The sequence below is a fragment of the Lucilia sericata genome, unplaced genomic scaffold (genome assembly GCF_015586225.1).
Source record: "Lucilia sericata isolate MDLA Ls3-8-SP2 unplaced genomic scaffold, ASM1558622v1 Contig000451F_arrow, whole genome shotgun sequence".
NCBI classification, from domain to species: Eukaryota; Metazoa; Arthropoda; class Insecta; order Diptera; family Calliphoridae; genus Lucilia; species Lucilia sericata.
Window position 1 is genome coordinate 202,189 of NW_023994466.1, and position 13,649 is coordinate 215,837.

General features: G+C 33.2%; 1 protein-coding gene across 2 annotated transcripts; it reads right to left on the minus strand.

Moving 5' to 3' along the window:
- Positions 1-469: 469 nt before the first annotated feature.
- Positions 470-13,447, minus strand: LOC119605014 (sodium channel protein Nach). Of its 2 annotated transcripts, XM_037957947.1 has the most exons (9): positions 13,174-13,443; positions 12,795-13,107; positions 9,186-9,383; positions 1,391-1,912; positions 1,159-1,313; positions 992-1,057; positions 825-916; positions 648-753; positions 470-582 (listed from the first exon to the last, which is right to left on the minus strand). In XM_037957947.1, exons 1-9 carry the CDS (start codon positions 13,421-13,423, stop codon positions 476-478), a joined length of 1,809 nt encoding a protein of 602 aa, XP_037813875.1. In that variant the 5' UTR covers positions 13,424-13,443; the 3' UTR covers positions 470-475. The 2 variants fall into 2 exon arrangements, with proteins under 2 accessions (XP_037813875.1, XP_037813874.1); XM_037957946.1 differs by having other exon boundaries at positions 12,795-13,447.
- Between the last annotated feature and the right edge of the window lie 202 nt (positions 13,448-13,649).

The window sequence follows — 13,649 nt, forward strand, 5'->3', positions numbered from 1 at the left end:
ATATAGAATAGACTATAGTCTGGACTATAGAATAGACTATAGTCTGGACTATAGAATAGACTATAGTCTGGACTATAGAATAGACTATAGTCTGGACTATAGAATAGATTATAGTCTTGACTGTAGAATAGACTATAGTCTGCACTATAGAATAGACTATAGTCTGGACTATAGAATAGACTATAGTCTGAACTATAAAATATACTATAGTCTGGACTATAGAAAAGACTATAGTCTTGACAATAGAATAGACTATAGCCTGGACTGTAGAGTAGACTATAGTCAGGACTATAGAATAGACTACCATCTGGACTATATTCTAAACTATAGAATAGACTATAAACTTGACTAAGGAAACAATACTCTGGACTCTATAATTAAACGTTGTCTGGACTATAATTTTTAAAGAGTTTTATTATCTTCGAGATTAATTTATTAATAATTTTGAATAAATTTAATATTTTTCTGATCAAATTTAAGCCATTAATCTTCGCGCAAATCTTATGGTAAAATAATATATAATTTCCATGAAACTCAAAGCACTGCAGCCCAAGAAAAAGCCAACCAAACCGCCAATATAAACTGTAATAAATAAGAACTTGTATAAGTTAAAAAAAAAATGATTAGTTATTGTCCAGTAAACACACCCAATACATCAGCAAATGAGAAAATAACATCACGACGCAGCTGCATCTTGGGATAGTCAATAATGCCCCATTGTAGATTAGCACCCAAAAACCAAACTCTAGAACGCTAGATAATAAAATATAATTTTTAAATTTCTAAATATTTTGTTAAGAAATCTTTGATATTTCAATACCCACATAAGATTGTACAAAGAAATTAGAGTCATCACAATTAGCCAGACAATTGCAATCGATTTTATAGCGATTCGATTTTAAGGAAATCATTTCCTCTAGAAAAGAAAAGCATTATAAGTTTAATTTCGATTTAAACAAAATTTTTGCATTGTTTAAACAATTTAACTCACTTTTAAGTTTAGCAATACAAGCCAGTCCTCTTAAACCGCATATTGGCAGAACTCGTCCATTGCGTACTGCGATGAAAAAAAAAAGTTTTATGAATTTCGAATTTTTCTAAACTATAAACCAAACTGTCTAGTGGTTTTAGTCTAACCACAGTTCCTTTTAAACTTACATGTATTCCTATAGAAATGAGGCACACAACTGCAAACTCTTAAGGCCAAAAATAAACGACACTCGGCCAAACACAAACCAAAACTATAGATGGGTGCCGTTAGCATTTCCTCCGCCTCATATTTAAAACGACATTTACGCTGTTTAGTGGAAAAACTAAAACAAAAAAAATATTTTTTCCAAAATTAATCACAGCTAAATAAACTTTCTACTCCCCCCACCCCTTAACTTACGCTTTTGCCGCCTCATCTGTATAAATTTCCAAAGCAATCAGTTCTACTGTTGTATAATCGGTTTCGGGAAATGTATAACGTTGCTTTGTTATACTCGGTATATCACCCGAACTATGAAAATACACATCATAGGCTGTAGATAAATTAATAATTTGTGCATAAATTTCACCATCTAACGGATGTACCGTCACCCGCTCGCCATGATCCAACAAATCCCACTCATTATTTTTCCAATATTCATATGAATTGTAGCGAGCCACCAGACTATTGACGGAATGACAAATACCAAATTCAGTTTGAGTTTCATAGATAAACATTTTGACAGCGGCACCACTACTTATTTCCGGCTCAAATTGCCATTTTAATTCATAGAGTAAATCTAGATATTTGTCACTTGTTATGCCGTATGTCTTGTTCATGGGTAAATGTTCAATGTTGTCATAGGAGAGTCGTGCCAACTTGTCGACGAAATCTTTAAAGCCTTCTTCATCCTCTTGGGAGGTGAAAACATCAGGGTGGGACCTGTAATACGCAAGAGCAGGAGAAATTTTTAAAATAATGACTACAATAAAGTTGAGAAAGTATAGAATAGACTACAGCCTGGACTATAAAAGGGACTGCAGTCTGAAGTATAAAAGAGACTACAGTTTGGAATATATAATAGACTATAGTCAGAACTACACTATAGAATAAACTATAGTCTGGACTATAAAATAAACTATAGTCTGGACTGTAGAATATACTATAGTCTGGACTATAAAATAGACTATAGTCTGGACTAAAGAATAAACTATAGTCTGGTCCATAGACTATAGTCTGGACTATAGAATAAACTATAGTCTGGACTATAGAATAAACTATAGTCTGGACTATAGAATGAACTATAGTCTGGACTATAGAATGAACTATAGTCTGGACTATAGAATAGACTATAGTCTGGACTATAGAATAGACTATAGTCTGGTCTATAAAATAGACTATAGTCTGGACTATAAAATTGACTATAGTCTGGACTGTAGAATAGACTATAGTCTGGACTGTAGAATAGACTATAGTCTGGACTATAGAATAGACTATAGTCTGCACTATAGAATAGACTATAGTCTGGACTATAGAATAGACTATATTCTGGACTATAGAATAGACTATAGTCTGGACTATAGAATATACTATAGTCTGGACTATAGAATAGACTATAGTCTGGACTATAGAATAGACTATAGTCTGGACTATAGAATAGACTATAGACTGGACTATAGAATAGACTATAGTCTGGACTATAGAATAGACTATAATCTGGACTATAGAACAGACTATAGTCTGGACTATAGAATAGACTATTGTCTGGACTATAGCACAGACTATAGTCTGGACTATGGACTAGACTTTAGTCTGGACTATAGCATAGACTATAGTTTGGAATATGGACTAGACTATAGTCTGGACTATAGAATAGACTATATTCTGGACTATAGAATAGACTATAGTCTGGACTACAGAATAGACTATAGTCTGGACTATAGAATAGACTATAGTCTGGACTATAGAATAGACTATAGTCTGGACTATAGAATAGACTATAGTCTGGACTATAGAATAGACTATAGTCTGGACTATAGAATAGACTATAGTCTGGACTATAGAATAGACTATAGTCTGGACTATAGAATAGACTATAGTCTGGACTATAGAATAGACTATAGTCTGGACTACAGAATAGACTATAGTCTGGACTATAGAATAGACTATAGTCTGGACTATAGAATAGACTATAGTCTGGACTATAGAATAGACTATAGTCTGGACTACAGAAAAGACTATAGTCTGGACTATAGAATAGACTATAGTCTGGACTACAGAATAGACTATAGTCTGGACTATAGAATAGACTATAGTCTGGACTAGAATAGACTATAGTCTGGACTATAGAATAGACTATAGTCTGGACTATAGAATAGACTATAGTCTGGACTATAAAATAGACTATAGTCTGGACTATAGAATAGACTATAGTCTGGACTATAGAATAGACTATAGTCTGGACTATAGAATAGACTATAGTCTGGACTATAGAATAGACTATAGTCTGGACTATAGAATAGACTATAGTCTGGACTATAGAATAGACTATAGTCTGGACTATAGAATAGACTATAGTCTGGACTATAGAATAGACTATAGTCTGGACTATAGAATAGACTATAGTCTGGACTATAGAATAGACTATAGTCTGGACTATAGAATAGACTATAGTCTGGACTATAGAATAGACTATAGTCTGGACTATAGAATAGACTATAGTCTGGACTATAGAATAGACTATAGTCTGGACTATAGAATAGACTATAGTCTGGACTATAGAATAGACTATAGTCTGGACTATAGAATAGACTATAGTCTGGACTATAGAATAGACTATAGTCTGGACTATAGAATAGACTATAGTCTGGACTATAGAATAGACTATAGTCTGGACTATAGAATAGACTATAGTCTGGACTATAGAATAGACTATAGTCTGGACTATAGAATAGACTATAGTCTGGACTATAGAATAGACTATAGTCTGGACTATAGAATAGACTATAGTCTGGACTATAGAATAGACTATAGTCTGGACTATAGAATAGACTATATAGACTATAGTCTGGACTATAGAATAGACTATAGTCTGGACTATAGAATAGACTATAGTCTGGACTATAGAATAGACTATAGTCTGGACTATAGAATAGACTATAGTCTGGACTATAGAATAGACTATAGTCTGGACTATAGAATAGACTATAGTCAGACTATAGAATAGACTATAGTCTGGACTATGGAATAGACTATAGTCTGGACTATAGAATAGACTATAGTCTGGACTATAGAACAGACTATAGTCTGGACTATAGAATAGACTATAGTCTGGACTATATAATAGACTATAGTCTGGACTATAGAATAGACTATAGTCTGGACTATAGAATAGACTATAGTCTGGACTATAGAATAGACTATAGTCTGAACTATAGAATAGACTATAGTCTGGACTATAGAATAGACTATAGTCTGGACTATAGAATAGACTATAGTCTGGACTATAGAATAGACTATAGTCTGGACTATAGAATAGACTATAGTCTGGACTATAGAATAGACTATAGTCTGGACTATAGAATAGACTATAGTCTGGACTATAGAATAGACTATAGTCTGGACTATAGAATAGACTATAGTCTGGACTATAGAATAGACTATAATCTGGACTATATAATAGACTATAGTCTGGACTATATAATAGACTATAGTCTGGACTATATAATAGACTATAGTCTGGACTATAGAATAGGCTATAGTCTGGACTATAGAATAGACTATAGTCTGGACTATAGAATAGACTATAGTCTGGACTATAGAATAGACTATAGTCTGGACTATAGAATAGACTATAGTCTGGACTATAGAATAGACTATAGTCTGGACTATAGAATAGACTATAGTCTGGACTATAGAATAGACTATAGAAGAGTCTTTAGTCTAGACTATAGAATAGGTTATAGTCTGGACTATAGAATAGACTATAGTCTGGAGTATAGAATAGACTATAGTCTGGACTATATAATTGACTATAGGCTGGACTATAGAATAGACTACAGTCTGGACTGTAGAATAGACTATAGTCCAGACTATAGTCTATTCTATAGTCTAGACTAAAGACTCTTCTATAGTCTATTCTATAGTCCAGACTATAGTCTGGACTATAGAATAGACTATAGTCTGGACTATAGAATAGACTATAGTCTGGACTATAGAATAGACTATAGTCTGGACTATATAATAGACTATAGTCTGGACTATATAATAGACTATAGTCTGGACTATAGAATAGACTATAGTCTGGACTATAGAATAGACTATAGTCTGGACTATAGAATAGACTATAGTCTGGACTATAGAATAGACTATAGTCTGGACTATAGAATAGACTATAGTCTGGACTATAGAATAGACTATAGTCTGGACTATAGAATAGACTATAGTCTGGACTATAGAATAGACTATAGTCTGGACTATAGAATAGACTATAGTCTGGACTATAGAATAGACTATAGTCTGGACTATAGAATAGACTATAGTCTGGACTATAGAATAGACTATAGTCTGGACTATAGAATAGACTATAGTCTGGACTATAGAATAGACTATAGAAGAGTCTTTAGTCTAGACTATAGAATAGGTTATAGTCTGGACTATAGAATAGACTATAGTCTGGAGTATAGAATAGACTATAGTCTGGACTATAGAATTGACTATAGGCTGGACTATAGAATAGACTACAGTCTGGACTGTAGAATAGACTATAGTCCAGACTATAGTCTATTCTATAGTCCAGACTATAGTCTATTCTATAGTCTGGACTATAGAATAGACTATAGTCTGGACTATAGAATAGACTATAGTCTGGACTATAGAATAGACTATAGTCTGGATTATAGAATAGACTATAGTCTGGACTATAGAATATACTATAGTCTGGACTATAGAATAGACTATAGTCTGGACTATAGAATAAACTATAGTCTGGACTATAGAATAGACTATAGTCTGGACTATAGAATAGACTATAGTCTGGACTATAGAATAGACTATAGTCTGGACTATAGAATAGACTATAGTCTGGACTATAGAATAGACTATAGTCTGGACTATAGAATAGACTATAGTCTGGACTATAGAATAGACTATAGTCTGGACTATAGAATAGACTATAGTCTGGACTATAGAATAGACTATAGTCTGGACTATAGAATAGACTATAGTCTGGACAATAGAATAGACTACAGTCTGGACTATAGAATAGACTATAGTCTGGACTATAGAATAGACTATAGAATAGACTATAGTCTGGACTATAGAATAGACTATAGTCTGGACTATAGAATAGACTATAGTCTGGACTATAGAATAGACTATAGTCTGGACTATAGAATAGACTATAGTCTGGACTATAGAATAGACTATAGTCTGGACTATAGAATAGACTATAGTCAGACTATAGAATAGACTATAGTCTGGACTATGGAATAGACTATAGTCTGGACTATAGAATAGACTATAGTCTGGACTATAGAACAGACTATAGTCTGGACTATAGAATAGACTATAGTCTGGACTATAGAATAGACTATAGTCTGGACTATAGAATAGACTATAGTCTGGACTATAGAATAGACTATAGTCTGGACTATAGAATAGACTATAGTCTGGACTATAGAATAGACTATAGTCTGGACTATAGAATAGACTATAGTCTGGACTATAGAATAGACTATAGTCTGGACTATAGAATAGACTATAGTCTGGACTATAGAATAGACTATAGTCTGGACTATAGAATAGACTATAGTCTGGACTATAGAATAGACTATAGTCTGGACTATAGAATAGACTATAGTCTGGACTATAGAATAGACTATAGTCTGGACTATATAATAGACTATAGTCTGGACTATATAATAGACTATAGTCTGGACTATAGAATAGACTATAGTCTGGACTATAGAATAGACTATAGTCTGGACTATAGAATAGACTATAGTCTGGACTATAGAATAGACTATAGTCTGGACTATAGAATAGACTATAGTCTGGACTATAGAATAGACTATAGTCTGGACTATAGAATAGACTATAGTCTGGACTATAGAATAGACTATAGTCTGGACTATAGAATAGACTATAGAAGAGTCTTTAGTCTAGACTATAGAATAGGTTATAGTCTGGACTATAGAATAGACTATAGTCTGGAGTATAGAATAGACTATAGTCTGGACTATATAATTGACTATAGGCTGGACTATAGAATAGACTACAGTCTGGACTGTAGAATAGACTATAGTCCAGACTATAGTCTATTCTATAGTCTAGACTAAAGACTCTTCTATAGTCTATTCTATAGTCCAGACTATAGTCTGGACTATAGAATAGACTATAGTCTGGACTATAGAATAGACTATAGTCTGGACTATAGAATAGACTATAGTCTGGACTATATAATAGACTATAGTCTGGACTATATAATAGACTATAGTCTGGACTATAGAATAGACTATAGTCTGGACTATAGAATAGACTATAGTCTGGACTATAGAATAGACTATAGTCTGGACTATAGAATAGACTATAGTCTGGACTATAGAATAGACTATAGTCTGGACTATAGAATAGACTATAGTCTGGACTATAGAATAGACTATAGTCTGGACTATAGAATAGACTATAGTCTGGACTATAGAATAGACTATAGTCTGGACTATAGAATAGACTATAGTCTGGACTATAGAATAGACTATAGTCTGGACTATAGAATAGACTATAGAAGAGTCTTTAGTCTAGACTATAGAATAGGTTAGAGTCTGGACTATAGAATAGACTATAGTCTGGAGTATAGAATAGACTATAGTCTGGACTATAGAATTGACTATAGGCTGGACTATAGAATAGACTACAGTCTGGACTGTAGAATAGACTATAGTCCAGACTATAGTCTATTCTATAGTCTGGACTATAGAATAGACTATAGTCTGGACTATAGAATAGACTATAGTCTGGACTATAGAATAGACTATAGTCTGGATTATAGAATAGACTATAGTCTGGACTATAGAATATACTATAGTCTGGACTATAGAATAGACTATAGTCTGGACTATAGAATAAACTATAGTCTGGACTATAGAATAGACTATAGTCTGGACTATAGAATAGACTATAGTCTGGACTATAGAATAGACTATAGTCTGGACTATAGAATAGACTATAGTCTGGACTATATAATAGACTATAGTCTGGACTATAGAATAGACTATAGTCTGGACTATAGAATAGACTATAGTCTGGACTATAGAATAGACTATAGTCTGGACTATAGAATAGACTATAGTCTGGACTATAGAATAGACTATAGTCTGGACTATAGAATAGACTATAGTCTGGACTATAGAATAGACTATAGTCTGGACTATAGAATAGTCTATAGTCTGGACTATAGAATAGACTATAGTCTGGACTATAGAATAGACTATAGTCTGGACTATAGAATAGACTATAGTCTGGACTATAGAATAGACTATAGAATAGACTATAATCTGGACTGTAGAATAGACTATAATCTGGACTATAGGACATACTATAACCTGAACTATTAAATAGACTATTGTCTGGTCTACAGAATAGTCTATAGTATGGACTATATAATAGGATATAGTCTGGATTATAGAATAGACTACAATCTGGACTATAGAATAGACTATAATTTGGACTCTAGAATTGACTGTAGTCTATTTTATGGTCCAGACTATATATAGTTAAGACTATAGTCTTCACTATAGAATTTATAGTCTGGACTATAGAATAGATTAATAAAATAATTATTTAAAGCTATTATCAAGTCATTCAATCTTCATTGCTGTAAAAGTGAAAAGTTTGCCAAATTTTCCCCAATTCTCCCAACACATTTGTCTTTTGTTCCGTTTCGTATGGCGATAATTATTTTGGATTTTCAATTTAATTTCCCTCTACACAGCTGTGTTACGTTTTATTTTTCGATCAATTTTTCTTTTTTCTGGCCGTTTTATTCTTTTTGTTGCCAAATTGTCCAGCCAAAAGAACCAATAAATTTTAATCCACTACGAATCAATCTGTTCATGTTGTGTTGCGGTTTGTATAGGAGTAAGAATGTAAGTGAAGGACACAGAAAAACATTCTCTGTTTTTGTGTTAGTGTAGTAATATCTGTATTTAGTACTTACATAATATATTCCTCAACTTTAAGCTCATCGATGCGTTTATGAGGACACACAGTCAATGATGGAAAACTGGTATTCCAAACCAATTTATTACGATCCATTGATATGACCATTGGTGAGGTTTGAAAACGTTGCCAGGTGCGACGACTAAGTGAAATAATACTAAATATTGCCACGCAAATAAATGCAAACCACAATGTTCTAAAAATGTGGAGAAAATTGTTGAAAAAAGTAAATGAAAATGGTTTTAAATATGGCAGCAGTTTAACAAAAATGTAATAAAATATTTGTTAAATAAAAACAAGTGGTATTTTTTAGTAAATGTTATATTTATAAAAAGAAATATTTTATAGATTTATTTTTCTATTTTCTGGAAAATCAACAGCAGCTTCAACAATTTTATTTTAAATTGCAATTATTTTCCAAGTAAAATATCTATTCAAATGAAAAATAAAATATACGGATTAAAGTTAAAATTTATTACTGTGATGAAATGGGGGAAAAGATTTATTATTATTTTTTTTTTTTAACAAAAATATTTTGTCTTATTTATTTAATTAAATATTTTTCTATATGCAATTTAATCTGAAAAAATCCATGGCAATAAATCAGCTTTTTTATCAACTGTACGATTATGTACACAATTTTTTAAATACCTTTATGTAAAATATTTATTACATTTTTTAGAAATTAATGTCAAATTCGTTATAACTTTTATTTAGAAATGTCACCCATGGCGTATGAGTTTAGGGAATTCACAAATTAATAATCATACGTATAAGTGGCTAAAATATTCAATCAGAAATGTATTTGTTTTCGTAATGAAGAATATATAGTAGAGTTAAATCGAATATGGAAACCCTAAAAGAAACTAACAAAATTAGACTAGATTAAGCTATAGTCATGGACTATAGAGTAGACTATAGTATGGACTATAGAGTAGACTATAGTATGGACTATAGAGTAGACTTTAGTCTGGACTATAGAGTAGACTATAGTCTGGACTATAGAGTAGACTATAGTCTGGACTATAGAATGGACTATAGTCTAGACTATAGAGTAGACTATTATCTGAACTTTAGAGTAGACTATAGTCCGAACTATAGAGCAGACTATAGTCTGGATTCTAGAGTAGACTATTTCCTTCGATCTGGACTATAGAGTAGACTGTGGTCTGGACTATAGAGTAGACTATAGTCTGGACCTAAGAGTAGACTATAGCCTGAACTATAGAATAGACTATGATCTGGACTATAGAGTAGACTATGGTCTGGACTATAGAGTAGACTATAGTCTGGACTATATAGTAGACTTTAGTCTGGAGTATAGTGTAGACTATAGTCCGGACTATAGAGTCGACTATATTCTGGACTATAGAGTCGACTATAGTCTGGACTATAGAGTAGACTATTACCTGGACTTTAGAGTAGATTATAGCCTGGACTTTACAATAGACTATAGCCTCATCTATAGAGTAGACTATGGTCTGGACTATAGAGTAGACTATAGTCTGGACTATAGAGTAGACTATAGTCTGGACTATAGAGTAGACTAAAGGCTAGACTATAGAGTAGACTATAGTCTGAACTATAGAGTAGAATATAGTCTGAACAATAAAGTAGACTGTAGTCTGGACTATAGAGCAGACTAAAGGCTGGATTATAGAGTAGACTATAGTCTGGACTATAGTTTTGACTATAGTCTAGTCTGTAGTGTAGACTATAGAGTGAACTATAATCAAGACTATGGAGTAGAAAATAGCCTGGACTATAGAGTAGACTATGGTCTGGACTATAGAGCACACAATAGTTTGAACTATAGAGTAGACTATAGTCTGGACTATAGAGTAGACTATAGTATGGACTATAGAGTAGACTATAGTATGGACTATAGAGTAGACTATAGTCCGAACTATAGAGTAGACTATAGTCTGGACTATAGAGTAGACTATAGTCTGGACTATAGAGTATACCATGGTCTGGACTATAGAGCAGTCTATATTTTGGACTATAGAGTAGACTATAGTCTGGACTATAGAATAGACTATAGTCTGGACTATAGGGTAGACTATAGTCTGGACTATAGTGTAGCCTATAGAGTAGACTATAGTCTGGACTATTGAGTAGACTGTAGTCTGGACAGTAGAGTAGACTGTAGTCTGGACTGTAGAGTAGACTATAGTCTGGACTATAGAGTATACTATAGTCTTGACTATGGAGTAGACTGTAGTCTGGACTATAGAGCAGACTATAGTCTGGACTATGGATTAGACAATAGCCTGGACTATAGATTAGACTATAGTGCAGACTGTAGTGTAGACTATAGAGTGGACTATTACAAGGACTATGGAGTAGACTACACTGTAGAGTAGACTATAGTCTGGACTATAGTATAGAAAATAGTCTGAACTATAGAGTTGACTATAGTCTGGTCTATAGAGTAGAATGTAGTCTGGACTATAGAGTGGAATACAGTCTGGACTATAGACTATAGTCTGGACTATAGACTATAGTCTGGACTGCAGGGTGGACTATTGTATGGACTATATACTGTACTATAGAGTAGTCTGGACTATAGAGTAGACTATAGTCTGGACTAGAGTAGACTACATTCTGGACTAGAATATACTACAGTCAGGACTACAGGCTAGACTATAGGGTGGATTATAGAGTATACCATAATTTGGACTATAGAGCAGTCTATAGTTTGGACTATAGAGTAGACTACAGTATGGACTATAGAGTAGACTATAGTCTGGACTATAGAGTACACTATAGTCTGGACTATAGAGTAGACTATAGTCTGGACTATAGAGTAGACTATAGTATGGACTATAGAGTAGACTATAATATGGACTATAGAGTAGACTATAGTCCGAACTATAGAGTAGACTATAGTCTGGACTATAGAGTAGACTATAGACTGGTCTATAGAGTATACCATGGTCTGGACTATAGAGCAGTCTATAGTTTGGACTATAGAGTAGACTATAGTATGGACTATAGAGTAGACTATAGTCTAGACTATAGAGTACACTATAGTCTGGACTATAGAGTAGACTATAGTCTGGACTATAGAGTAGACTATAGTATGGACTATAGAGTAGACTATAATATGGACTATAGAGTAGACTATAGTCCGAACTATAGAGTAGACTATAGTCTGGACTATAGAGTAGACTATAGTCTGGTCTATAGAGTATACCATGGTCTGGACTATAGAGCAGTCTATATTTTGGACTATAGAGTAGACTATAGTCTGGACTATAGAATAGACTATAGTCTGGACTATAGAGTAGACTATAGTCAGGACTGCAGAGTGGTCTATAGTATGGACTATCGAGTATACTATATTCTGGACTAGAGTAGACTACAGTCTGGACTACAGAGTAGACTATAGGGTGGACTATAGTGTAGACTATAGTCTGGAGTATAGAGTAGACTATAATCTGGACTATAGAGTAGACCATAATCTTGACTATAGAGTTGTCTATAGTCTGGACTATGGTATAGACTATAGTCTATCCTACAGTGTATATAGTCTCGAAATATGTTTCTTAACTCATATTTTACATTCTGATTTAAAGTTTACTATTTCCTTTAATTGCAATACCTTTCTATCAAACTTAAACCAATTTTCGCTAAATACACAAAACCATGTATAGACGAATCCTGCAAGAATTCGATAATGAACGCTTTGACTTTCGACACTAATCCGCCTTTACACAGCATTCTGCGTGGCGTTAAATCCCCAGCAACATCGTTATTTGCAACATTCATCATCAGCGTGTCATTGTCAAAGGTCATGGCATCATTATTTCTAGATTTATTTCTTAATACTTGCTGCTGCTCTTGTTGTAGTTGTTGTTGTTTAGCTTTTTCAACATTTCCCAGCCATAGCGAAGGTTTACGGATTCGTCTAACTGCTATGAAATTGTTTTCATTGATATTGTTATAGTGTTTTCCATACGGGGGAATATTGTTTATCATACCGGGAATATTATATGGTTGCAATTGTTGCTCTTGCTGCAATTGAATTGATTTTTCATATGGTTTAACTTGGGTAATTCGTGTTTGATTGTTAGGTTTCGTCATAGACAATCTTTTGTTAAATTGTTGCTGCTGCTGGTGCCGTTGACTTATCAGCGTAACTGTGGAGGCTGTATGGGATTCAGGGAAATCCTCTTCATCATGTTCAAAATCATTTTGCAGTAATAAACCTTTATATTTGTAATTATTCATTTTTAAGTAATTTTTAAATAACTAGAAATTTAATTGACAATTTTGTGCATAGAATTTTTTGTGTGCCACAAATTGTTGCACAATTAAAAATTTTGTTTTAAATATAGCTTGTTTTCAAACTCAACTTTATCTGTCACTTGCCAAAACTATACTGAAATGTTGGGAATTAGAAATTTCGTTGAAAGTTTTATTCCTGTTTTAATTTTGGTGTAATTAAAAATGACAA

What these genes read in the sequence shown, in the direction of transcription:
- LOC119605014 (XM_037957946.1), bottom strand. Translation starts at nt 13,423, where the DNA reads ATGAATAATTACAAATATAAAGGTTTATTACTGCAAAATGATTTTGAA. An exon ending in TTGTATTGCTAAACTTAAAA is followed by an intron (nt 917 to 991) that starts GTGAGTTAAATT and finishes TTTCTTTTCTAG; the next exon opens with AGGAAATGATTTCCTTAAAA. An exon ending in ATTTCTTTGTACAATCTTAT is followed by an intron (nt 754 to 824) that starts GTGGGTATTGAA and finishes TTTATTATCTAG; the next exon opens with CGTTCTAGAGTTTGGTTTTT.